The sequence below is a fragment of the Brassica napus genome, chromosome A5 (genome assembly GCF_020379485.1).
Source record: "Brassica napus cultivar Da-Ae chromosome A5, Da-Ae, whole genome shotgun sequence".
In the NCBI taxonomy this organism is placed as follows: Eukaryota; Viridiplantae; Streptophyta; class Magnoliopsida; order Brassicales; family Brassicaceae; genus Brassica; species Brassica napus.
The window spans coordinates 27,585,826-27,612,708 of NC_063438.1; the positions used below are offsets into that span (position 1 = coordinate 27,585,826).

Below are 26,883 nucleotides of genomic sequence, written 5' to 3' on the forward strand. Positions count from 1 at the left end.
TTCCGCATGTCAACCAATCTAAGATGCAACGTGGTACACCATTCAAAATGCTTCATGGCTTTAACTCGTTCTTTTGCTTATTTGTTTGGATCCATTTTCTCGTTCACCATCAAATTTCTGTCACCAAAACACAAAAACACTTTCCCTCAAATTTTTCAGTGAAAAAGAAAAGAACAAGAAGAAATGGCTAGTGGGTTTCCGCCGCAAAAGCAAGAGACACAACCAGGGGTACAGCATGCTATGGATCCATCTCCTCAGTTCTCTAGTCCTAACTACAAACCCTCCAACAAACTCCATGTAATTAGTTAGCCTTGTGTCTATATTTACATTATTTAAAATAAAACCTTGTTTTGTGTTTCAGTCAATGTTCTAAAACTTAGAAAAACAAAATATATACAAAAACTTACGTTTACATTTTTTTGTCTAGAAATCTATATCTGATAAAAAAAAGAAAAGAATTAGAAGCGTTTTGAAAACTTGTATGACAAGGTACCTTTGAAATTTCCGGCAGGGAAAAGTGGCGCTAGTGACAGGAGGAGACTCAGGGATAGGTCGAGCAGTGTGTCACTGCTACGTGCTTGAAGGAGCGAGCGTGGCTTTCACTTACGTGAAAGGCCGAGAGGACAAAGACGCAGACGAAACTCTGCGTTTGCTTCACGAGGCTAAGACAAAGGATGCTAAAGATCCCATCATGATCGCCACAGATTTAGGGTTCGAAGAGAACTGCAAGAGGACCGTTGATGAAGTTGTCAACGCCTTTGGACGCATCGATGTGCTCGTTAACTGTGCAGCTGAGCAGCACGAGGTTTCCATTGATGAGATCGAGGAGGCTAGGCTTGAGAGAGTGTTCCGTACCAATATCTTCTCACAGTTTTTCTTGGCCAAGTAAGTAATTACATGAAACAATGTAAATGGTTCGGTAATGATCCGACCAAAGTGACTGATGAATACTCCCTCTCCACAAATATAAAAATTTGAATTGTTCACACCTATCAAAAACAAATTAATTTTGTATGGTAAATGCATTATTTTTTTCCAATATCATTTTTCAATAAGGATGGTGTTAAAGGTTACACTAATAATAACTCAATAAATTCTGACAAAAAAAAACTCAATAAATTCAATTATTTTTAAAAAATTATAATTTAGTATTTTTTAAACAATTTACTATAATTAAATAATAGAGAATTTATAAAACACATAAAAACAATTCTTTTTCCAAAAAAATTATAAAAATAAATAAAAATAAATAATTTATTTTTCTAAAACTTTATCTAAAACTGAGAGAGCATATTTCATGTGTATATAGGTATGCATTGAAGCACATGAAGGAAGGAAGTAGTATCATCAACACGACGTCGGTTGTTGCATACGCAGGAAGCTCTAGTTTGCTAGAGTACGCGTCTACAAAAGGAGCTATTGTTTCCTTCACACGTGCGTTAGCTCTTCAGCTAGCATCAAAGGGGATACGTGTCAACGGAGTAGCTCCAGGTCCGGTGTGGACTCCACTGATAACGGCTTCCTTCTCTGAAGAAGCGATCAAACAGTTTGGGTCGGAGACACCGATGAAAAGAGCGGCTCAGCCTGTGGAAGTTGCTCCTTCTTACGTCTTCTTGGCTTGTGAACATTGCTCTTCTTACTATACCGGCCAGATCCTTCATCCAAACGGTAAGTTTCTAATTATTACAGGTGTGTTGGAGCTTCAGCTAGTTTCTCAAATTGGATTTCTTAATATTAAAATATATATATTTTTGGTTAATTAAAATTTAGTGATGGAAAAAAATATTATAGTGGCATAAGGACATCTCCAACCTCACTCCATATTTAACTCCAAAATGAAAAAAATAGAGTGAGAAATGGAGTGATGAACAAAAAATAAAAGCATTACTCTGTTCATTACTCCATTTCTCACTCCATTTTCTCAATTTTGGAGTAAAATATGGAGTGGGGTTGGAGATGCCCTAAGAATCTTTCACCACTTTTTAGCTCTCAAATGAGACTTTAACTTTTTATTTTTCCTACTTTTTATTTGTTTTTTATTAATTTTGGTGAGATATTATTTACTTATTAATTATTATTAATTTTAGTGAGAGACTACCAAAGTCTTTGTCATGGCTACTGTTAAACCAAACGTGATTTTATGCAGGTGGTTCTATCGTGAACGCTTGAGCTTGTCTAAGAGGTTCTCTCTGTTAGTGTGGAAGGTATATGCATCTAGGAAGTTTGGTACAAAGAAACAGTACGGTTTGTATGTAATAATATAGTGAAATGTCATGTGTGTTGTATGTTGAATAATGTAATAAATATCTGAATAAATGTTATGTTGTGTGTTTGGTTTTACGAGGGCAAAAAACGTTAACTTTAGAGAAGTAATCAGTACAGAACACTTGAAGCCCTATGAGTTGTCTTTTTTTTTTTTTTTTTTTTTTTTTTTGGTAAAATGTTAAATATTATACCAATTTTTAAATTGTGACAGCGATTACAGAGAAAAACTAGTAGCGGAATGCAAAATCAAAAACTAAACAAAAAGATAAACAATGAGATGCAACCAAAGAAGATCGACCATCCTATTTACTAGCTAAACAACGAGACGAGCTAAGACCAAACAAGGTCGGAAGGCCGGAAATAAAGTAGCCGGTTACCGCGAGCTACCGAGAGATAGGCGCCCTCAAACCTAGAAGCTACGGCTCCTACAGCTTCCAACAACCCATCCCAACACAAACCGACTTGGAGAATCAAAGCACGAGCGTACTACCAAACCAGACAGACGCACCACCGACGGCACGAGAGAAAACCTCTACGCGACGATGCCGTCGTTCGAAAAGCAGACCTGGAGATTGCCGTCTCCAAACCTGACCTTCCGTGACCGTATACACCCCTTGAACCGAGAACTCATATAGAGAAAGCGGACCGCGAAGAAGCTAACCCTCCGGAAATGAACCTACAAGAGAAGCAGCAAACCCGAGTGCCCTACTGCCGCACAGATACTAGTACTAGCCAAAACAACCAAAGGAAACAAGACAATGTCATCACTTATTTGGGAAGAACGAGCGAGACGAATGGCCTCACCGCCGAGAGCTCCAAGGTAGAGGCGTGGAAACCACCGAATACATCGGAAACCGCTTACAAACGGAGAAAATGAAGCACTATCCGACAGAACGCGCCACCACTGTCGGTCCATCACGCGCCGCCACCACACGCCGCCGCTAAACCTGCGCGCTGCCACTGGAGAACACCGGTAGATCGAGATAGATCTGACCTCCGACGAACCCCACGCGCCTCCACTACAGACCATCAGTGGAGCAAACAGAGACAGACCCTAGACTCGCGAAATCTTGGATCTGAACCAAACACCGAAGCTGAGAGCAACTCCACCGCACTTTCACGCCGGAAGAGAAACAAAAGCTCCAGGAAAGCCTCATCAACGCAACACCCATCATCGCTCGCACTGAAACCGGATCCAAAGCAAGAGAAAATCGCCGGTCAGAAAACCCTAGAACTAACCTTCGCCAGACACAGGAAGGAGCAGCCGTCGTCCTCAAGCGGTACCACCTCCTACCATCTGACTAGATAAGCTCCGGAGCCACCGGATCTGAACCGGATCTAAGCCAAGATCGAGTTATTCCCGCCGCAGAGAGGAGAACACAGAGGGAGACGACAGAGAAAGGAGAGAACACGAAGTCCGGCGGTCGCGCTAAGGACGCGGCAACGACCGCCGGAGAGGAAGAGCTCCGGTGACTTTCGAGAGTAGGGAAAGGGAGAGAGCAGTCGTGAGGAGAGAGAGAGAGTTTTTGCTCGGTTTCTATCTAGTGGTCTATGAGTTGTCTTTCTTTACATAGTACAAGTGATGAGTACTTTTATTCCTCAATCCGAGTCTTCTTCAAAAAGGAACAAGTTAGGAGTCGCTCTTGTTCTCCTGTTTTCTTCTTCTATTGCTTCATTAGATACACCGACCTCTCTTGAGTTGTTCCAATCTAACCGCTGCTTATAAACTGCGTCGTAAGCTTCCATGTTTAGACCTGATGCTAGGAAGAGTTCTAACTCGTCCACAAACCGGTCTGTTCTCGCCATTAAGAAAGGACGACCCGCCTCTGCTATGACTGACTTGAATTGTTCTTGAAAGGCCTCTGCGCTTCTTGTTTCTTGCTTGTGTCGCTGTTCGGTTCTGAAAGAGACAAAAGATTAGTAGTGATGATAACAAGAGATAACACTTGCACTTAACCAATTGAGCCTTGAGAAAATCAAAAGACACTTGATCCAGGAGATAAAAGTTTTTGCGCTCGACTTAAAATATGATTTTTTTTATTGAATTCTGTAAAAAGTTTTACCTTTTGCAGAAGGAATCCATTACACCAACCAGATGATGCAGAACAATGTCAACATCTTCCTCCTATAATAAAATGCAAGCAAAAAACAAATGATTGTTATTAAACAAGAAGGTAACAACAGCACAAAGAAAGTAAAGATCTATAAAAGGAACTGCAAGCGTACCTGCATCAGAGCTTGAAGCTCCCTTCTCAACCAGGATTCAAGCCACCGATTTCGCTGGAGTAACTTCTTCAGTTTCCAGAACCGAGGAACGTCAAACACATCCGCCAAGAAACCTGGTTCAGTAGTATCAAAAAAAGAAACATAAAACTTTAGCATTCTCTATGGATCAACTGAACACATCGTCAGTGTGTTATATCAGTCATATAACATAACATGAATAAAGCTTAATCAGTTACATTGTTAGAGGAATGAAGCTACAAACCTAACTCGATGTAGTAACATTGCAATCTATATCTATGTTCCTTTGTTAGGACAAAGCTGCACAAAGCAAAGGTAGATAAGCTCTTTGTTTTTTTTTTCGTAAATGAGATTAAGCTTGATATCAAAAACACACACAAGAACCTACCCATCTGTAATACTCGGGTCAACATAATGCCGGTCAAAAGAGTGTCCGTCGAAGTTGTATATGATTGAGATGTTATCCCTCTGCACACACATTGTCATAGTCACTCCTATAAACAAGTGTTTGAAGTTATAATACTCAGAAGAAAAAAAAAGCGTTTTCAAGAAAGCAAACCTTACAGAGAGGACACTTAACAGAAGACAAAGGCTTAGAGACTTTGCTGGAAACAACTTTGATCCATTGTTTGATGCATCTGAAGCAAAACTTGTCTGCAAAAAAAGAAAAAGGAACAAACTTTTCAATCTATTTTCATAGTCACACTTGCAACAAGCTATCAGCTATTCTCTAAACCATAAACCTATGTCTTAATCTCAGATACACAAGAGCTTAACCAGACTAAGAGAAAGAGAGAGAGAGAAGCGTACGGAAGCAAGTATCAAGATAGGATTCTTGGAGAATGGGTCCGAGGCAAATTGGACATGGATCTCCGCCGGAGAAGGAACTGCTCCCCACGGCGATCTCCTTCGCCGCCATACCCTCAGGCCAGTGTTCGCCGACTTCGTGTAACCGAACACCTTTTATTAATATTTTTTGGTTTAAATTGCAAATGTAACCTTAACTCTTTTATAATCGAAAACTAAACCTGTAACTATTGAAGTTTCCAATTGTACCCAATTTATAAAGGAAATAAGCCTTTTTGTTAATAGATTTTGGAGAAAATTGCAAATGCAACCATAAACTCTTCTAAAACCGGAAAAATAAACATGTAACTATTTACTTTTACAATTTTACCCCAGTTTATAAAGGAAATAAGCCGTTTAATTAATAGGTTTTGGGGTAAATTGCAAATATAACCTTAAAACTCTTTTAAAATCGAAAAATAACGTATAACTATTTTTTTAACACCACTTATAACTACTTAAGTTTACAATTGTACCCAATTTATAAAGAAAATAAATCTTCTAATTAATAGATTTTGGGGTAAATTACAAATATAACTTTAAACTCTTTTAAAATCGAAAAATAATGTACAACTATTTTTTTTGAACACCCACCTATAACCATTTATGTTTACAATCGTACCCAATTTATAAAGGAAATAAGCTTTTTTGTTAATAGATTTTGGGATAAATTGCAAATGCAACCCTAAACTCTTTTAAAATCAGAAACTAAACCTGCAACTATCAAAACTTCACAATTACACCCAATTTTATAAAGGTGTAAGCTTTGATGAGTTTGTGTAACATTAACACTGATGAAGAAGCACTACAAACAAATTCTCTCCCAACTGGAGAACTGCAGAACAATGACGGAACTAAACCAACTCCACGCCCTCATGATCAAATCCTCTGTCATCAAAAACATCATCCCCTTAAGCCGCCTCATAGACTTCTGCACCACCTCCCTAGAGACCACGAACCTCACCTACGCGTCCTCAGTTTTCGAAACCATCGATTCCCCGAGCGTGTACATATGGAACTCCATGATCAGAGGCTACTCAAACAGTCCCAAACAAGATAAAGCACTGACCTTTTACCGAGAAATGGTTCGTAAAGGGTACTCTCCGGATCACTTCACGTTTCCTTACGTCCTTAAAGCGTGTTCTGTGGTGAGGGATGTTTGGTTGGGGAGGTGTTCTCATGGGTTTGTTGTGAAGACAGGGTTTGTTGTGAACATGTATGTTTCCACTTGTTTGCTTCATATGTACATGTGCTGTGGCGAAGTGGAGTGTGGTTTGAAGGTTTTTGAGGGTGTGCCGAAGTGGAACGTTGTGGGTTGGGGGAGTTTGGTGTCTGGGTTTGTGAGTAATAATCGGTTTAGGGAGGCTATTGAGGTGTTTAGTGAGATGGAGAGGTATGGTGTGAAGGTGAATGAGACTGTAATGGTGGATCTTTTTGTTGCTTGTGGGAGATGTAAAGATGTTGAGAGAGGGAAATGGTTTCATGGGCTTGTTAAAGAGTTAGGCTTTGATCCGTATTGTAAGTCAGAAGATGGTTTTAATGTGATCTTGGCGACGAGTTTGGTTGATATGTATGGGAAATGCGGAGAGTTGAGAACCGCGAGGTATCTGTTCGACGAAATGCCTAAGAGAAGCTTGGTTTCTTGGAATTCTATTATTACAGGGTATAGTCAGAGCGGTGATGGAGAGGAAGCCATGCGTTTGTTTTTGGATATGATTGGTTTGGGTTTCTCTCCTGATAAGGTAACGTTTTTGAGTGTCATAAGAGCTTCCGTGGTTCAAGGATCGGGACGAATGCTTCACGGTTTTGTATTGAAAACCGGCTTTGTGAATGATGCTGCTGTGGTTTGTGCGCTTGTGAATATGTACGCTAAAAGGGGTGATGCAGAGAGCGCGAAGAGAGCGTTTGAAGATCTTGAGAAGAAAGATACGATAGCTTGGACTGTGGTGATCATTGGGTTAGCGAGTCATGGGCATGGGAAGGAAGCGTTGAGTGTGTTCCAGAGGATGCGAGAGGAAGGTAATGCTAAACCTGATGGGATCACATTTGTTGGGGTGTTGTATGCGTGCAGCCATGTGGGGTTGGTGGAGGAAGGGCGGAGATACTTTAAGGAAATGAGAGATGTTTACGGCATAGAGCCTACGGTTGAGCACTATGGATGTATGGTTGATATCTTGAGCCGTGCTGGTTGTTTTGAAGAGGCGGAGAGATTGGTAAAGACTATGCCGGTACAAGCAAGTGCTAATGTATGGGGTGCGTTGTTGAATGGCTGTGAGATTCATGAGAACTTCGATCTGGCTGATCGAATAAGATCTGTGGTGAGTGAATCAGAAGAACTTGGTAGCGGAATCTATGTTCTGCTTTCTAATATCTACGCTAGAGCTGGACGGTGGAGTGATGTGAAGGTGGTTAGAGAATCAATGAATAGCAGAAGAATAGCTAAAGTTTTAGGTCATAGTTCTGTTGAAACAACGTTCTAAATTCTCATGGTCATGCATTTATTCTTTCTATTTAGAAAAGTTCTAATAGATTAATAGTACTTTTAACAGAATCTTTTCCAGGAAAAACGAAATTCAAAAACTCTTTGATGCTTTCTTCACAGCCTTCATCATTTGTATGCATCTGGTAAGCTGTAACCAGGCATGACGATCTTGTCAGCAAGCATCTTTCCGGTCTTGGGCATGACATGCCAGTGTAACGTCAAGTTGAACTCTTTCCCACGAAGATTATGTCCCTGAAGGATCCCAAATGATGATCAGTTCAATCTTCTGGTTCTGTACAAGTAAAGAAGCAGAAGACTTGGTGTGGGGTTTGTTTTAGTGTACCTGATCAATGAAACGGTACTTGTTTGAGGTTTGAATCCTAAACTTGGCATGCTCCTTATCAGGGATAATCACATCCCATAGAGAAACCTGCAAAAGAAATGCCAATATCATCTCAAGTCAATCCACAACTTGTCCCTAGACTTTATAAGGCTTTGCATTGAAACAAAGTGTGGACTATAGTATACCTGATTCAGGGAGTTCATTGGGGATTCGTATTCCGCTGCCACGAAAGCGAAAACCTGCAAGCAATTTTTCATAAAACAAATATCCAGCAAGAGCAATGCCAACTTCTACAAGTAATAGTAAAAAAAAAAGACAAGGACTCTTTTAAGTGTTTTGACATGTTATTAAAACCTGTTTGGTGTTCCAAGTAAACAGTGACTGCAAGTCTGCCGATATGTCCAGTGTCAAGCTGACCTGCATGACAATGTAAATCACTCAGCAATTAAAAGAATGTAAGCAATAGATAAGAAGGAAAGGTTAAAGATTCATGAACTACTACTACTACTTGGAAGTAACTTGAGCAATTTCATAAACAGAGGTGAGCCCTCATGTAAAGATCGAAACTTTACCTCATCATTGCCATAAGACTGCTTCTTAAGACGATTGATGTTAAGTATCTGCAATCACATCACCAAACCACAAACAACTTCAGACGTTTTCATTTTAAGTTACTCACATCAAAGCATTCATAAGCAGATCCATCACATAGGGAGACGATCAATACAATTAAAACATACCTGGATCTCAGCAGAGGGATTCTGGTTGCTGAATTTGTCAGAGAAGGACGCGATCGCGCAGATGAAAGCCAGCGCCGTGACGGAGAACGTGAGCAGAGCATTTGCTCTGTATCCAAATGAATGCATCTCTAAGCCTTTTTTTCTCCTTGGGATTACTTCTTCGTGGTGTTCGATCACCGGAGTGCGGAGGAAGACGACGACGACGAGCGTTTTATTTTATTTATTTCATATAAATTTCCAATTTAATTCTCCTGTTGCTGTAATCTGATTGGCCAAGACACGTATGATCTACTTCGCAAACCGGAATTTGCAAACCGAAATTTCGGTCTGAATACATTTTTATTCCGGTTCAAACTCGGTCTAATAATATTCATTCAATGAATTTGACTATTCACTATTCAGTCTTTATCACACAAAATTCTACGTTTGACAATATACAAGGAAACGTTTCCTTACATAATACTTCCTCCGCTGAAAAAAAAAAAATTTGTTTCAAAAAAATACATTTTTTACCTTTTCAATGTATAATTTTATGAAAAATTGTAAGTTTCAAAAAAGTTAATAGTGTTTATTGAATTTCTATTAGCTAAAAATTATGAAAAATTGTTATTCACAAAAAATAATGCATATTTAATGAGTTTTCTTTTAATATATGTGAAAAATCTAGAATATGTATTTTTTTAAAACAGAGAAAGTAATTACTAGTAATAATCATCGAATTATTATGGTTGACTGCAGATAAGTTGACTGATTAAACCGGGATTTAGTTTATTAGGCCCAATGGGTAAGCAAAATATTGATGATTCATTTAAAAGCCCGTTTTTGTGAGAAACTCAGCACAAGTTTAAGATAAGGATTAAGGACCCAAGGTTTCCTGCTGCCAAACTATTTGAAGTGGTTTCTCAGTTAACATACTAGTTTCACTTTTGGAGAACACTATTTGATAGAAACACCAGACTTAATTCTGAAAGATTTTGTCCACACTTCCTTATTATTGAATAAACATCATAATCAACTCAAAAATCTCTCACGGATTTGGTACTCTATGGGTCAAAATTGATATGTGGTGTGTACATAAAGTTAGTGGCACACTATAATAGAAGTTAGTGCTCTTGTACCCTACTATAGAGGGCGGCTGCACAATCCTTTTCACACAGAAAAATAAAGATCTTAGTTTGTAACCATCTTCGAGATATTATAAACATCATTCCACTAACAAAATTAAAGCACATTTTGTTTCCAATCCCTCAAGAGAGTTTTAAAAGAAAAAAGACATCCCAAAAAAAAATACATAATAAAGAGTTCTACTACAAACATATTCATATCCGTTTTTTTTTCTAATTAAAACATTACAAAAGATCACATTATACTACAGCTACCTGGATTCTCATCACTGAACATATGAGTATAAGAATCCGAATGTGGAGGCGGCATTGGCGGTGGATGAGCATAGTTCACTGACGGATAAGGTCGAGCATACATCATTGGATGGTACATGTCTCCACCGTGACCACCACCATATCCTCCATGAGCTGCAGCTTGTTGTTGTTGTTGCTGTTGCTGATGCATCATCATTTGCATGTACTGTTGTTGGTTCATTTGATGACTTGCCTGAGGTGGTGGTTGGTAATATCCTCCACCTCCACTCATTGGTAAGCCTTGAACCGCCGGGTAAGAGCCGCCTTGATGTCCCATAGGACCCATCTGACCACCTTGGTGTCCCATCATACCCATCTGACCACCTTGACCCATCATGCCCATTGGACCTCCTTGACCCATCATACCCATCGGACCGCCTTGACCCATTGGGCCACCCATCCCCTTAGCACTATGATTACCCTTGTTACCTCCTCCTCCTCCGCCTGCTTTGTGGTGTTTCATGAGCTCATCAATATCATGGGACCCATGGCCTCCTCCTTTTGACCCACCACCTCCACCTTTTTTAGGCCCACTGTCATAATGATGAACTCCTCCTCCCCCACCACCGGAGGATTTGACCTTATCACCCCCACCACCACCTTCTTTCTTACCACCACCTCCCTTCTTCTCATCTCCTTTTCCACTTTTACCATTTTTGAAAAACCCTAGCAGGCCACCACCACCACCACCACTTTTAGCATCTGTTTTTCCATTTTTGCCCCCACCTCCTTTACTCTTTTTCCCTTCTTTATCACCTTTCTCTCCTCCTCCTTTCTTGCCTTCTTTCCCCACTTTACCCTCACTCATCCCCTTCATTTGCACCGGAATCTCAAACCCGCCACCACCTTTCTTCCCCTCTCCGCCGCCACCACCACCACCGGCTTTGAAACCATTCATCATCATCATCATCTCGTTAGGTCCCTTAGCTCCACCACCACCACCCATCTTGTTAGGCATCATCATCATCTTATTAGGAGGCATGTGATGATTACCACCACCTCCTCCTCCATGACCATGACCATGTCCTCCTCCCATATCATCATCCTCATCCTCATCATCGAACTCATCATCATCATAATCATCCTCACTGAACTCATCATCGTAATCATCGTCGCTAAACTCATCGTCCTCCTCTTCAGCAAACTTAACAGACTTCTTCTGATCCTTAGACGCCATAGGAGGCATCATCATCTTCATATCCTTCCCGCCACCACCACCACCACCACCACCTTGAGCTTGAGCCGCCTTCATCATCATCATCTGTTGCATCTGCTGAGGTGTCAACTGCATTGGTTGACCTCCCCCACCACCACCACCACCTTGAGCTTGAGCAGCTTTCATCATCATCATCTGTTGAATCTGCTGAGGAGTCAATTGCATTGGTTGACCTCCACCACCACCACCACCACCATTAGGTTTCCCTTTGCTCTCTTTTCCACCTTTCCCGTTCATACTGAGATTACCAAACTGCCCATTCAGATTAGGAAACCCTTTTCCTCCTCCTCCACCTCCACCTCCGCCACCGCCTCCTCCGCCTATGATCTCGGCGTGTTTCCCTGATTTGCTAAGTTTCTTAACGAGAATAGCTGGGTCAACGTTTCCTGTGACAGTGACTTTCCCTTGTTCCACATCTGCTTTAACAGAGTACACCCCTGTTGTCAAAACAAGAAACCAAACCATGTCAGAATCTTCCCAACACATTGACATAACCACGGTAAAAATCTCAAAGCTTTGAACTTTATGGTTAAATTTAGGAACTTTTTATGTGTTGATGTAATTTTTTAAAACATTAACATTAGAAGAAAAAAAATAGCCCAGTGGGTAAATCTTAAGACTTTGGACTTAATTGTTTTAGAAAATTAGTACTTTTTTGATGTGAGAGATGAGAGAATATTTTACACATACAGGAAAACAATTTCAAAACTTTTATATGTTTGAGCTGAAAACTTCAAAATTTAACAGATCCATGGCTTCTGAGAGAGAAACTCACTTCATATATATATATCTCTGAGAGCTATATTTAATTAAGACTAGCTTCAACAGAGTAACAATTCAAATGAGCAAGAAGAACACACACACACCTTCGATTTTCTGCAACTGTTTCCTCACTTTATGCTTACATCCTTCACAGTGTACGTTCACTTTCAGAACACATGTCTGCCAAAAATTTAAATCCCAGTAAATACAGAGTTAGCACGGTAATATAATCCAATCTTGGAGGGAGAGAGACATAGAAGAGAAGGAGACGTATACCTGAAGCTTCATAACATCTTGTTTATTCATAGTTTCTCTTAAGATTATTTGTGTGGGTTTTTTCACAGACAAAACTTTGTGTAGAGAGAGAGAGAGTTTCTGTCTCAGCTCTTCTTTTCTCCTATGTGAAGAGAAGAGATGGTAGTAGATAGAGATGATAAGGAAGAGAGGGGTATTATAATGTAATAAAGTCGGTTGTTGCTGTGTGTTTTAAGGACAGAGAAAGAGAGGGACACTAATAAAACACGCTCAATACTTGTGTTTTGTTTTTTTATCTCTGTTTCAGGGTTTTCTTATTTATTTATGTCTGTAAAACTTAAGAGAGAGAGGGCGGTGGCACAGGTAGCAAGGATATCTTTCATTTTGATTTGCAAAATATCTTTTTTCTATTTTTTTTTTAATTTAACATTTTAGTATTGTTTTGATTTTAAAATTTTAAAGTGTCATACTTTTTCTGGTACAGAGTAGAGAGGGGAAAGAAGCAGAAGAAGAAGCTTAAAGGCAGCTTCTTTCACTTTGGCAAGTACAGCCTCGCTTCTTCTGGTATTCCATCTTCAGGAATACGATTGATTAACTCACAAATTCGAATATCTTAAGGTTCTTTAACTACATTACTTAGCTGTATTCGTTTTTTTTTCCTGATTAAGTTTGCTTTCGTATATCTAATGTGTGGTTTTGATGTAAACCGACTTTATTAAGTCAATAATCTAGGTGTCATGTTGTTATCATGCAGTTGTTTTATCTACTATTCTAAAAATCTGCTATTAATTCACATTTTGCCAATATGCTTCGTTTCTATTAATATTAATGTTTTTTCATAAATCAGGCGTATACGTGTTAAGATATTACGAGTTTTAGACCTTAAAATGTTTGTTAATGGTCATAGCATTATCATTGGCTAGAAATTTATTGTGACCGCAATAATTTAGATATGACACTGATAAACAAGAAATTTTCAGGATCGTAATAATGGTTTGTGATCAATGATTTTAATGATCGTTGACGAGAGGGATTAGGATCCAATCGCAAGCAAGAATAGCGTCTTTGTCAACAAAATGGCCTTGTTTAACAACATCACACACGCAAACAATGCAACCATTGAATTGAAACATTATTTTATGACTCCTATATTGGTAAGTTATGCGATCTAGATCTTACGTTCTATACTAAAATACCTCATACAGAAATGTTTCTCATAAACCTTTAGATTGTCAAAAAAAAAACTTTGTTGAGACAACCATTTAAAAATCACATACTCAGTATAATTCAGTAGTACCAAAAGATTGAAAACTTAATTATAAAATGAGAGAAAACAAACAATAAATGTATTCGACTCTAATTTCAACTTACAACTCTAACACTTTGAATTTATTTTTGGTTTCTAAAACATTTATATTAGAAAATTTTCAACTTAAAAATAGAAATAAGATTAAGAAATTAAGGGAAAATATAAGTTATTGAACAGCTGTCTCAAAATACTCTGGAATTTCATTCATAAATATTTTGATACTATAAAATACTTTTGAAATATTGAATCATTCAATACAGTAATGTTGAATCTTTGTAAAGATATCCAAGTTGATAATCCATGGTACTCTTCCACAAAAAGAAAGTAGAAAATGAAAACTAAACACTTGATTTGAGTGACACCTTTGGTTGTTGTGGATGCTCATAAGTTTATAGAATTAGAGAAATATACATACAATATATTTGTTATTTGATCAAAAAAAATATAATAAGAAGGAGAAGGGAGAAGGGACAATAATGTTGATGAGTTTTAATGGGTCATGAAGACAGGTATGTCGCTTCCACTCTTTGCTGTGGATAGAGTTCTCTAGAGCCAGCTTTCAACCACCAATTAGTTCGGAATTAATAAAATTGATCTATTTTATCGTCTAGTTGAAATATATTGACTTTCTGAGTTAGAAAAAAAATACTTCACTTAATTGCTAATGCATGTTACGCATGTGCACCACTTCAGTGAGAGTATCATAATGTATAGTAAGCGAATTTTTTTCAAACATATCTCTATAACAGACGTGTACATAAACATGAAGGGAAAACACTATTACTAGTTTTGCGTCTGTTATTCTAAATCACATCGTGCAGCTTTACATTTCGCATAACTCTTGACTATTTTTAATTAAATTTATCGCTATGCTAGCTTACTAAGCATAGACATTAGACAATAGCTTTGGTAACACGTGTAGGTCCGTGATAAGTAATCTTAAAAGGGAAAAACTGAAAAGGATTAAAAGTCACCAGATTTAAGTAAATGAAAGTTTAAAATGATTCATGGTTCGACCTTAACTAACGTTTAGATGTGACAATACTCTGCTATGGACCTAGCGGTTAGACACACTAAAGCTTATATAGATCGAACCGTGCGCGTCGTTGGTCGGTCCATGGCAACCTAGAAGTCAATGATTTTTCTCCGACCTAAGAAGTCAAACTAAAACACAGAAAAGCTGTAAGAAAAATCGAAGATGAGATAGAATTGTTTAAAGAGGGGGGTTTTGAGCAATCATTTTCAGTGGTACATTAGACCCTTCTTTTTTTAGATAAAACTATTATTAAATTTCTTTGTTTTTTTTTTTGGCGACTTATTAAATTTCTTTGTTATTTTATCGTCTTCTATATACTACCAAAAATAAAACCAACCTCGTGAAGAACATTGCTGTCAGCTTAATTTATCTTTGTCAGTTTGCCTATTTTTTTACACGCTTTTGATCAATAGTTTTTACTCTGGTGATTAAATTCGGTGCTCTCAAAAGAAAAAAATTAGAATTCGTTAAGCAGATTGTAGAGGTAATTTAACTTTGCATGTAAGACTCTCCGTTTAAAAAGAGAAACAAACTCCAGCATGTAGTATGCATGAAAACTCCAGCATGTAGTATGCATAAACAAAAAAAATATTAACAGGAAACGAAGACAAAAATGATCAGAATAATGCCATCGTCATGTTATAAGAAAAGATATGATCATAGCACTGTTCCTACAAGATTTCTACAGTTGAATTTCTTTATGTAAGGAGAAACTAGGCTTTACTTTACCTTTATATTTTGCATTAAATTATCATTAAAATATTTTTTTATTTGCTTTTAATTAGTGTCCCTTTTAGTACCACTACTATACACATTTGACTAATCAATAAAATCGGAAATTGTTTGGACTCATTATAAGATGTGGGGTATTTTTGAAGCACATGCCATTATGCCAATGAGTATCCAAATCAAACTGTTGTTGTTTTTTGGCTTTTTGGACGCTGGACGGTATCCAAGTTCTCATCTCTACTAAATTCAAATCCATTGTCGTAAATATTTATTCTCTTGATTTACTTTTGAATAAATTGCTATAACTTGAAACTATATGTGTCATCATGGCCTGTGTATATATCCATTGCTCATAAGTTTAGCTTCTACCAAAAGTGAGAGTATCCCACCCAGCGTGTGTGTGACAAAAGCCAAACAAAAACACACTCACAGCTTATCTTGATTGGTAACTAACATAGATACATCAATGAAAACATATTCGTTCCGTTTAAAAAGATCTTTATTCAAACCTTTCACGAATCACGACTTTATAGGAAAAAACATTAACAGTTGAAAACAACGTTAAACAAAATTCCCAAGCATGTCACGTTAGGAGGCAAAATTCAACTGAACATGTGTGCAGAGTAACTGGCCTAAGAAATGACCATATAAATTACTGAAGAGTTTTCTTACTGCAAACCCCAAAGTACCTGAATTTGAAAGGAAAAGAAAAAAAATGTTTTCAGAATAGCTTTAAACTATTTGGCAGCAATTTGATTTCCTTGCCATCAGCTTTTATCTTATCTTGTACGAGCCATGCTTACATATCAACTGTCTGCAGGTTTTAAATCTTCTGACTACTAATCGAAGTAGAATATCAATTTTATTTGTGTATAGTTTTGGTTTTTTAATGTTCTGCCGTTCTATAATATTACCAGCTAGAGCTGTAACTCTGATGACAACTGACATCCAAAACAATTACGTAACTTTACGTATCTTTTTTTTTTCTAATGAATGTTAAATTTATTCACCAAAAACCTTTTGTACATCAAAGTGTGACTTTGAGTTTGAGAAATTAAAAAAAATGAAAACAAATTCTATCACTCTAAGAAATTCATCTTGTACCAAACCAAATGGTATTCTAAGATATAGTTTTGAATATGCTCGTGTTTGAATTGGAGTAGCTCATATTAGTCGACCCTAACCAGACACAAAACAATCTAATAAAAATTGATATGAACATTATATGAAAACATTCCCACGAAAATAGGGAATTGTATACTGACCAACAAAAAGACCAAACATAAGAACTAAAAGTATCACGTGTTAGGTTTGATTTTGAAGGTCAAGTGACGAATCCGAAGATACGTGTGTGAGGATGCAGACGAAGTTTGTTAGTAGTCGAAGTCTCGGAACAAGTTATAAAAAGCAAGTTTGTCAACACCTTTGACTTCATTTTTTCAAAACTCTCTCTCAGAAGTAAGTTGCAAAATGAAACTACGTGAAACACATGTAACCTCTTAAAACATTTTCGTCTCACGTTTAGAAATTATATGTTCTTGCAGATAAAATAAAAATCATAATAGATGTGTAAAAGTTTTTGTAAATTAATTACTCCACAGTACAATAGTCAATAGATTAATGGAGATCAACATCACCTAAGAATTACCGGTCATGTGTGTATTGAAAAAGACTAAAGATATTATATTTTGATGAAACCATCTATAAATTTACATCATCAGTTTGTAACAGATCAACAATTAACATCTATGGTACACGAAAAGAAAGAGCGAGAGAGATAGTCAATAGACGAAGATGTATTGTAAGGATGTCCACAGCTGGAGTCTTTGGACTTCATATCCAGAATTGGGTCACAAACTTATGTACATGAATCATGACATCTATCAATGTGTCTATATATTATTTAAAGAAAGCTTTGTAGTGTTTGGTTAGGTACAATTGCAATCAACTTTATATGCATGTACATATATGTGCAATAGACATATATACCCTTGTTTGCAAAGACACCTACCCTTACATACACATAAATGACAAATCACTAAAATATATACAGCATATGATCCATTATTGTTGATGATAAGATTGTGATGTTAGTGGTTCTTGTTGGTTTTATTTATTTTCTTTTTTCATCTTGCGTTTGTCTTGATAGTTTCTATTTCACGTAGTAAATTCACATGAACGTAACTGCAATATAAAATAACAATTTTATAAAAAGAAAAGGTATTGTGCAAATTATATATATTATCAACCTAAAAGAGTTAAAACCATAAAAATGGTTGGCAACGAGCAATAGCATGAAAGTTAGGTGATACCAAAAGTTAGTACGTATGTCACTTCAATTAAAACGTCATAAAATTTATTCTTCTTAATCAAGTTCACAGAGCTTTAAATAATTCTGTGGACGTTAAAACAAACTGGTTAAACACACGAATCAAAGCCCCGTGTTTCATCGAGCTTTGAGTAAAAATCTCGATTTTTTATGGGTCAATTCCCTTGTTCGGAAACTCGCTAGGCGCTACGCGTGCGGCACATGTGGGCCTAGCGATTTATTGAAAAAGCGGAAAAAAATCGGGGAGTACACGGGGAGGAATTTTTTGTATTTTATACGTATAATACTACATTTTATACATATAAATTAGAAACCACCATCTCATAATTTATTTTTAATGTTTGTTCTACTGACTTAAGTCGATAAAATCTGTGAAAATGTTAAAAAAATTCATTCCAAGTTTGATCCAGTCTAGGCCCAATAAAATTTACGACTAAATGAAATACAAAAAGTAAAAAACTTGAAATTCTAACATCCCACATCGTCTAATAATAACAAAAGTAACATCTAACATCACCTATAAATAAACGTAGAAGCAAAATATTTAGTTTGCAAGATGGGCTTCGTATCAAGCCCAATATCTTGTCAAAAAGTTCAAAAATACGGCCAATTACTCGCTGAGAAACCGGTTTTGAACCGATTAAATCAGTTAGGCGGCCGACTATATGTGGTCCGATTAATGTGACCGAATTGGTCTTAATCGAGTCGGTTCATTGACGTGGAGCGACTACTCGGCCGACTATACGGCTAGGCGGCCGCCTTTTAGAACAAGGGTCAATTCCATAAGAAAAAGAGAGAATTGGGGCATGCTCGGTAGTAGTGAAAAGAGAGCAAATCCCAAGGATCAAGAAAAGAAAAAGAAAAGTTAGAGGAAAATGCTTTATTGGGTTTGCTTAAGAAGACATGAAGCAGATTGAAAACATCTGCTTTCGTCCCAAAAAGAGGAAAGCCAAATTCCAAAAACTGCATCTACATTGTTTACATACCACACACATTCATGTATCCACTGTTATGTAGAAATTATAACTTGTAAATAGTTTCATGTTTTTAATATAACTTTCGCTTTTGTCCCCCTCATGTTCTAACATCCTCAGTAACTTGATTTACTTTTCATATATACCACTATACAAGTTACACCTATCCCATATATAAAATATATATGCACACACACATAAAGATCATAAGATGTTTCTTTGGTTGGAAGAAAATTCAACTTTTACTTTTTTTTTCAGGTTAATTTATTTACCTGTTTACCCAAAATGTCTCTCATGACCAGTTTACTTACACTTCAAATATTCTCTGCCTTTTTCTTTTACCAGTCCTTTGCAACTTTACTTTATTTGTTGATTGCAATCTAAAACCATTTACACCGAAAGAGTTTATTTTGTGTTCAGAGAAAGAACTAAAGGGAAGAGTGGTGCACAAAGTCCAAGTGTTTGTGTCTCTGATCGACAAGACATCGCCTAAATCATTTCCAACATATGTCAACAAAACTACAATTTATAAAATATCTAATTGCAAAAAGCTGTTTAAACGGTCGAATTAAATTAAACACGAAAGTCGCGCCCTCCATGTCTCTAAACCAAACGGAACTCAACAAACCCATATTCTTGTCCGAATCCAAACTCAAAACCAAACTAATAACAAACCTATCGTATTATTATTAATGAAAATATTAATTCACGAGTGAAAGTAGAGTGTTACCACATCTAATCATTTCAAGCTAGTTCTTATCTAGTTGACAAAAAAGCTAGTTCTTATCTTTCAATTTTAAAATATATTTCTGTGTGCTTTATATAATAAGACTTTAGTGGTCCAGAAAATTAATACTACTGGTAGTAAGAAATTAATACAGAGGTTTCAGTAACTAACATACTCAACACTACAGAGATCAGCAGTCGCACCCAACAAACAAACACAAAGCTAACATTATAATTACATTTCTAGACTTGTGTTAATCTTGGTGGGTTTCAGCATCTGAGTCTGTTCTTGTATCTTTCTCCTTTTTCTTGCAGAGCTTATCAGAGTATCTAGCAAAAACAGTCGAGAGCGCAGTCTTCACACTTTTCTCAGGCTCCTTCTTCTTGCGTTTCCTCGAGTCCTCCACAAAATCCTCGTCTTCTTCAACAACAGGTTCCTCTGAGTTCACATCCTTCTGAACTTCAGTCTCCGTAACTGTCGGTTCTACAACAGACGGGTAGCTCGAAGCTGCACGCTTGAAAGGTTCGTGGAACGTATCGTACAACCGCTTCACCTGAGGTTATAAAGTGATTCTCAGTTCAAGACCCGCACAGGAAGCATGAAGTTTCAAGAAAATGTACCTTGCGTTCGCCAATACCAGGGCAACGAGCTAGATCTTCCATGGATGCATCCATTATATGAGCAAGTGACTGCATAAAAATCATGTTTTTGAGTTTTCCAGCTTAAGTTGAATCATATAAAACATAGAGTTTCTGAAGCTCTACCCCAAATGTAGAACCAAGTGTGACTACATCGCTCTTGTTCACATGTCTGATGCTTGTAAGAGAATGATTTAGCTGCAAACCAACACTTACTCCATGAGATGAGAATCTATAAAACTAAAAAAAAGAAAGCTTAACAGAGTTTCCATACACGTGAGAGATAGTCTGTATCCATCTGGCCTTGTATGAGATCCGCAGGTTTGTTCTCATAGACTTTAATCGTCTCCAAGTAACGAGCACATTCCGTCAAGCTGCAAGAGATTTCACACAGAACGTTTGACGTAGCGTACAAACGAGAAGCAAGGTTGATATGTAGATAGAGATACTACCTCCAGGCGCACAATAGGGTGCAGTCATGGAGAAGAGCGGTTTTGGTGACTTCAAGCAACGGTTTCACCGAATCTTCCTGTCCAAAAAACCATAAGAACAGCATACACAATGTTTTAAGAGCAGTGATTTTAAACTTACAACGTCGACGTGGCAAAGAACAACACGGAGCTTGAAGTTCTTCTGTAGTTCCCTGATGCGGAAGTAGAGATAATCCGGGTGGAGGAGATGATACCGCAAGCTGCAGGGGAGAGAATCAGCTAGCGTTGACACTTAGAACGCGAGATAAGTTAAAGAGCTTCTTCACCTTAGATACAAAGCGCAAGTGGTTTGACCAAGTAAGTAGTCAGGGATGATCTCTGAGAAAACCCATTTCACGTTCCTGATATGTTTAAGAAGAGGATTCCCTTTCTGCAAATACAATTAGATAAACATAAAACTCAGATGATGACAAAGAACATGGAGGTTGGTTTGAAGTCAGCTCACCTGTCTATTGCTAACGAGAATCGCGTTACGTGGTTGAGTAGTGTTCGTAGATAGAGAGCCAGTAGCTACAGGAGGAGTAGAAGATGAAGCTACATCTGTTTGAGGCGTTTGGCTATGGTGAAAGCAACATACATCAAAAACACACATGGAAACTTAAGTATGCGTGAAACAATGCAATCATTATAATGATTGATGGCAATAAACATTCAAAGGTTTCAACTTTACAACGAACAATCAATCTTCAGAACAGTTTGATCAAAGAAACAGAGGATGGCTGATGGCAATAAACATTCAAAGGTTTCGACTTTTCAACGGTAATCAATCTTCAGAACACTTTGATCAGAAAAAAAGAGGATGGTCGATTGAAATAAACATTCAAAGGTTTTGACTTTACAACAGCAATCAAACTTAAGAACACTTTGATCAAAGCTACAGAATCTACAATATCCACATTTTGTTCTTTCCTGAGGTAATACTCATTCATCAAAATACTCAAATTACCTTGTACTGGGCACATGAGAAGCGCCGGAAGAAGAAGTCAGAGGAGGAGGAGGAGGAGGAGCAGAGTAGACGTCGGAGGATTTGACGAAAGCGAATGCTTGAGAGAAAGTCTGGGAAGGCTTGAAGAGAGATGGTGGCGTGGACTTAGTCTGTGAGCTTTCCACGACTTCCTGGTACGATGGAACACCAATTACGATCTGGGTTTTGGGTTTGTTACCAATCTGTTGTGGCGTCCCTCGTGATTTCTCTACTTCGTCGTCCTCGTTCGCCATGAGTGATTGAATTTTTTATTTTTTATTTTCCTTTCTCCTTCTCAACTTCTCATGGAAGAAGATAGGCTTTGTTGGGCTTTGATTGTACAAGCCCAAAGCCCACTAGATTGTAAACTATAAATAATGTTACTCAAATGTTAATGCGCGACTCTTTCAACATCAGTTTTTCAATCAGAGGCGTAAACTAGACATGGTCGATTTCATTGTATTAAAATCAGTTGCATATGCCTAACTATTACGATCAAGGATCCGAGGGGGATTATGAGCTGAGCTAGTAGAAGCTCTTGTTCGAGTCTATGCGAAACCATCGGAGATGACGATCAGCTCGTAAGATGATAGGAAATGATGAGATCCGGCAAAGAATCAAACGGAAGAAAGAGTTCGATGGCTCTGATACCATATTACGATCAAGGATTGATTGAGAGGATGATGAAGATAGAGTTTGTTAGAAATGAAGATATTTCTCATTAATCTCAACGGTCAACTATACAAGTATATATACAAGTATTCTTACTAAACCAAACTAAATTAATTCTCAATAAATAAAGTAAACCAGCGAAGCGAAAGGAAACCGGTTTAACATGTATCCATCTCCAATATATACGTGATCAGTTTTTTATGACTTCTGGAAGTTAATACTTAACACAACTCCTAATTCTCAAGTCTTACTAAATGAAAGAAGAAAAAACAAGAGGATGGATAATTGGTTTGCTCGAGTTAAATAACAAATTACACAAATTTGGTCGTGATAGTGTTCAATCAAACATTAATTGTGTTTGTTTGTCGTCTATAACTATGTCGAGTTTACACCTAAGCAATGGATTATGGGAGGTGGAGGCAGCAGACACGGCAGATTATTTATCATATATACATGCATCATTTGGAGGGTTGTGATATATGCATGTCTTGCGCATGGGTTATACATCTGAAAAATAGCATTGTGCACTAACTACGAATATTTTATTGTGTTCTTAATTAGTGTCACTCATGATTATTCTTACGCGGATTAGATCTGTCATCCGACCGGATACATAGTGTTGGTCATATATATCAAAAGTTGTGTAGGATTATCTGTAATAGTATATCATTTCTTCTATAAATGACACTTATTCCATATCGTACAAGAAAATGATCAATCTCATTCAAAAATGAATGGTAATTGACATTGTACTTCAAAACCAAGTCCGTGTTATGTTAGCTCATGTAGTCTTCTGTACAAACTACAAACCATGACGACAGTACAAGAAAATTAAGAGAGCTATATTCTACTGAAAGCAAAACAACCGACAAACTATATTCCATTCGCTTATTTATTTTATCTTACAGATAGCTATATTCTTTGTCGACGAATAACCTTTTTCTATTTTTTAACAACCCTGAAAGGCTGAAACCAACTTGCACTACATCAAAGCCGCACCACCGTTCTATTATTCTCTTCCTCCTTTTCTAAAGCTATTTTATACATTATTTTTAAAATGTAGATCTTTTCTGGATTTGACTTTGATTAATATACACGTTACAAAAAATTTAATTCTAATAAAATTTAGGGAAATGTACTTCGTTTTTTATCAAAAATTTCCATACAACACACAAAATGGAAAAGATGTGAAAATAGTACTTACGGCTACAAATAAAAGTCAACTAAACCGGTAATCTCTCCGAACCGCTAGTTGAGCCACCTGTACCAGGAGGTTTAACTGAAGTTCCTTCCTTGTCCTTTCTTCCCTGAACCGAAGAGTTCCTCCATAAAAATGACGCGTTTCTAAGAATAGCCCACCGGTCTGATCGTACCGAATCACCGGTTGAATTCGATACAGCATTGGTTCGAACGCTGCCGGTTCCACCTAGCTTAATCGAACCATCATCTCGACTCCTCCACAGAAACGACGACGTTTTACGGTATAACCATCGATCAGACCGAGCTCTTGACCGGTCGATCGGTTTACCTCTCCTCGAGCTCCCTCCCCTAGGAAGAACAAGAAGACTATTCGACCGGTTTAGCTTCCAATTCGCCATCATCCTCTTCCTCGCATCTTCCGGTAACCGGAGAGTAAACCGTTCGGTACATTCTCCCGGTTGAACCACCAAATGTCCCGTCGTATGCGATCTCGAGAACTTGGCTCGTTTAAGATCCACCGGTACTCCAGGCAATCTCCTCGAATCAATCTCACTCGTAACCGATTGTTCCTGTACCGGAGCAATAACCACCGGTTCGGGACTCACCACCACCTGCTGTAACTCAACATCCGGTTCGACCGATTCGTCTTTAGCCACTTGCTCAGCGAGATTCGCTCTGCAAACCGGACAAGTCACGTGAGCCTCGAGCCATGCACCGATGCAGTGAGGGTGAAACACGTGATCGCATTTGGGAACCAAACGCAGCGTTTCGTCGTCTTCGAACTCGTTCAGACAAATGGCACACTCCAACTCACCTTTCCCCAGCTTCTGCGTCTTCACCTCGGAGTACACGAACGTCGGGAAAGTCTCCACCACGGAGACGTCGAGTCCACGTGCCACCGCCGCGTTGAAGACTCCTCTGGGTCTAGCTCCGCCGGCTGGGGAAACGGCGGCGTCGGGTAAGGCGGAGTAGTGGCGGAAGTAGATGGAGAAGAAGCCCATGAAGAAGAGAGCAGCGATGAGGATCACGACGATCACTGCCATGGCTGGACTTATCTTGCCGTAGCTATACACTTCATTTCTCTGGTCGGGCTGTCCTTGACCCGCTACTAGCTCCGCCGCTGATAATATACACAAGAAAACAACCGGTAAAACACCGGAGAAAGCGTGATCAGATCTTCTCATGTTTTGCTATTTGGTTTCTGAGTTTGTTGTTTGGTTAGAGAAGAAGAGAGTGAGTTTATTATTATAGCGTAAAAAAAGAGCTTTGAAGCAGCGATGAAGGGATGGGTTATAGTGATGTCAGCAACTGGTTCATCCCTGAGTTCCACGTGGCATTAAGAAGCTTCGTCCATTCAATGAATTACATTTCTTTAGTTAAGTGTAATTCGTATAATCAATCAGATATTGATGTGAAACAGCAATACAACATGCAACATATATATAGATAGCCAGTGTATTTATGATTTGTGAGAGCCTGAAGCTTTCTTTAGTTTCTTATTTTCCTTTAACTAGCACATTTTCGGGATTATGTAAAATAAATTACTGTTGATGCTTAACATAACATTTTAACCTACATCTAATGATTTTAATCATTTGAAGAATTAACTATATTCTTTTCATTTTATTGGATGTCGCGGAATGAATTTTTTGTTTAGTGTGAAAAGTTTCAACTTTCAACATATAGAATCTCTTTTATATAGAGATGCCAGAATAAGGACTCGTTTTCATAAATTATTGGGTGTTCCCTTATAGAAAAGCTTTTTCCATTTAGATTTCTTGACGCGTATCTTGTAATTTTGAAAGAGCCAGGAATCTATTTGCCACTCAAGTAAAAGAAATGAAAAGAGACTTTAAGAGACGACAAAGCTACTGATGAATCGGGTTCCACGGTTAAATAGAATAGACACGAAAATTTATAGGCCATTAGCAAGTTATGCCTTCACAAAATAGTATTTTTGTTTTTTTTCAACAAAAGAAATAGATTATACCACAAAAGCTCGATGTGGTTGGTGTTGGCTTTATTTATGGTCATACTTCTCATGATGGGTCGAACAAGAAGCGCTGACTTGAAATTTAAACTAAATTATTTTAGACTGAGTCGCCAACAGGGACTTTCAGGAAGTAAAGACAGAATGCATCTCTTACTACCAGTCGAGAAACTTAACTACATACGTGTTTGTGACAATCTTGATATCCTCTGAAAAAAAAAGAAACCTTTTTCCTTGAAAATCAAATGAGTTATGTGAAGCTGAATGCTTTAATTGACTATGTCCCTCGTGTTCAAACCCTAAAAAAGAATGTTTGATGTAATATTAATACGCTGAGATAGACGCATATTTAGCAACTTCATTTTTTTGCTTGGTGCATGTTGGCATTATATACCAAAGTCTATAATCTTTAGTGTTGTTTAAATTTTTTAACCACATTCTACATTTGTATTAATGTATGCTAAACTCTCTTATATGCTACATAAGCATCGTTCAAAATTTTTTTTATAAATTAATATACTCCCTAAATTATCGGACTAACATTATAAAATCGCTATTCTCTAAAGAAATGGAGAAAACAAAAGTTCCAAACTTCTTTAAACATCATCATATATTATTACATATATATTTTTGAATTTTTTGAAGTTCATCAGTATATTGAGTTTTACGTTAAACGTTCTATATACTGAAGCTTATACTTTTTAATGTTGTTTTAAAATTTCTAACCATATTCTATATTTGTATTAATATATGTTAAACTCTCTTTCGTGGTACATGCGAATCGTTAAATTTTTTTTTATCAATTAATTTAGTAAACTTTTATAATACTCGCTAAATCAGTGGAATAACCACTATAAAATCGTTAATTTCTTGAAAAGCGGAGACAACGAAGGCTCCAAACATATTCGAACATCATCATATGTTAGTGAATGATGCAACTATGCATTAAAACAACATTGTCATATTTTTTGAAATTTTCTCAAAATCTATGTGTTAACCAACCCCCTATGAATATATTGAGTTTTTGGAAAATGCTTTATATACTGAAACCTATAATATTTAGTATTGTTTTAAAAAATTTAACCACATTCTATATTTGTATTAATGTATGCTAAAATCTCTTTCATGGTACATGACCATCGTTCAATTTTCTTTATAATTTAATTTAGCAAAATTTCATATACTCACTAAATTAGTGGACTAACCAATATAAAATCGATATTCTCTAGAGAAATGGAGACAACAAAGGTTCC

At 37.4% G+C, this 26,883-nt stretch overlaps 7 protein-coding genes and 1 long non-coding RNA gene across 8 annotated transcripts; 3 read left to right on the forward strand and 5 right to left on the reverse strand.

Moving 5' to 3' along the window:
* The first annotated feature begins 36 nt into the window (after positions 1-36).
* On the forward strand, positions 37-2,332 carry LOC125609146 (glucose and ribitol dehydrogenase homolog 2-like). Its single transcript, XM_048780163.1, has 4 exons — positions 37-297; positions 512-885; positions 1,310-1,668; positions 2,147-2,332. Exons 1-4 carry the CDS (start codon positions 184-186, stop codon positions 2,167-2,169), a joined length of 870 nt encoding a protein of 289 aa, XP_048636120.1. The 5' UTR covers positions 37-183; the 3' UTR covers positions 2,170-2,332.
* Positions 2,333-3,807: 1,475 nt separating this feature from the next.
* On the reverse strand, positions 3,808-5,499 carry LOC125609147. Its single transcript, XM_048780164.1, has 7 exons — positions 5,320-5,499; positions 5,069-5,163; positions 4,898-4,977; positions 4,754-4,809; positions 4,492-4,604; positions 4,329-4,390; positions 3,808-4,165 (listed from the first exon to the last, which is right to left on the reverse strand). The coding sequence occupies exons 1-7, from the start codon at positions 5,426-5,428 to the stop codon at positions 3,865-3,867; spliced, it is 816 nt and encodes a 271-aa protein (XP_048636121.1). The 5' UTR covers positions 5,429-5,499; the 3' UTR covers positions 3,808-3,864.
* A 175-nt stretch (positions 5,500-5,674) lies between these two features.
* LOC125609145 (putative pentatricopeptide repeat-containing protein At3g05240) lies at positions 5,675-8,097 on the forward strand. The gene has a single exon (XM_048780162.1). It carries the CDS (start codon positions 6,150-6,152, stop codon positions 7,833-7,835), a length of 1,686 nt encoding a protein of 561 aa, XP_048636119.1. The 5' UTR covers positions 5,675-6,149; the 3' UTR covers positions 7,836-8,097.
* LOC106453034 (signal peptidase complex subunit 3A) lies at positions 7,781-9,178 on the reverse strand. Its single transcript, XM_013895248.3, has 6 exons — positions 8,921-9,178; positions 8,753-8,800; positions 8,535-8,597; positions 8,366-8,419; positions 8,181-8,267; positions 7,781-8,089 (listed from the first exon to the last, which is right to left on the reverse strand). The coding sequence occupies exons 1-6, from the start codon at positions 9,044-9,046 to the stop codon at positions 7,964-7,966; spliced, it is 504 nt and encodes a 167-aa protein (XP_013750702.2). The 5' UTR covers positions 9,047-9,178; the 3' UTR covers positions 7,781-7,963.
* A 935-nt stretch (positions 9,179-10,113) lies between these two features.
* Positions 10,114-12,854, reverse strand: LOC125609144 (heavy metal-associated isoprenylated plant protein 34-like). Its single transcript, XM_048780161.1, has 3 exons — positions 12,593-12,854; positions 12,421-12,496; positions 10,114-11,991 (listed from the first exon to the last, which is right to left on the reverse strand). The coding sequence occupies exons 1-3, from the start codon at positions 12,620-12,622 to the stop codon at positions 10,280-10,282; spliced, it is 1,818 nt and encodes a 605-aa protein (XP_048636118.1). The 5' UTR covers positions 12,623-12,854; the 3' UTR covers positions 10,114-10,279.
* LOC125609148 lies at positions 12,697-13,364 on the forward strand. The gene is made up of 2 exons (XR_007339601.1): positions 12,697-12,934; positions 13,056-13,364. It is a non-coding gene; the product is annotated as an uncharacterized LOC125609148 (long non-coding RNA).
* A 6,421-nt stretch (positions 13,365-19,785) lies between these two features.
* Positions 19,786-22,057, reverse strand: LOC106453031 (DNA excision repair protein ERCC-1). Its single transcript, XM_013895245.3, has 9 exons — positions 21,751-22,057; positions 21,250-21,361; positions 21,071-21,174; positions 20,905-21,004; positions 20,766-20,842; positions 20,588-20,687; positions 20,440-20,511; positions 20,296-20,364; positions 19,786-20,228 (listed from the first exon to the last, which is right to left on the reverse strand). The coding sequence occupies exons 1-9, from the start codon at positions 22,020-22,022 to the stop codon at positions 19,929-19,931; spliced, it is 1,206 nt and encodes a 401-aa protein (XP_013750699.2). The 5' UTR covers positions 22,023-22,057; the 3' UTR covers positions 19,786-19,928.
* Positions 22,058-23,510: 1,453 nt separating this feature from the next.
* Positions 23,511-25,011, reverse strand: LOC106345641 (E3 ubiquitin-protein ligase ATL6). Its single transcript, XM_013784814.3, has one exon. It carries the CDS (start codon positions 24,822-24,824, stop codon positions 23,664-23,666), a length of 1,161 nt encoding a protein of 386 aa, XP_013640268.2. The 5' UTR covers positions 24,825-25,011; the 3' UTR covers positions 23,511-23,663.
* Positions 25,012-26,883: the final 1,872 nt, after the last annotated feature.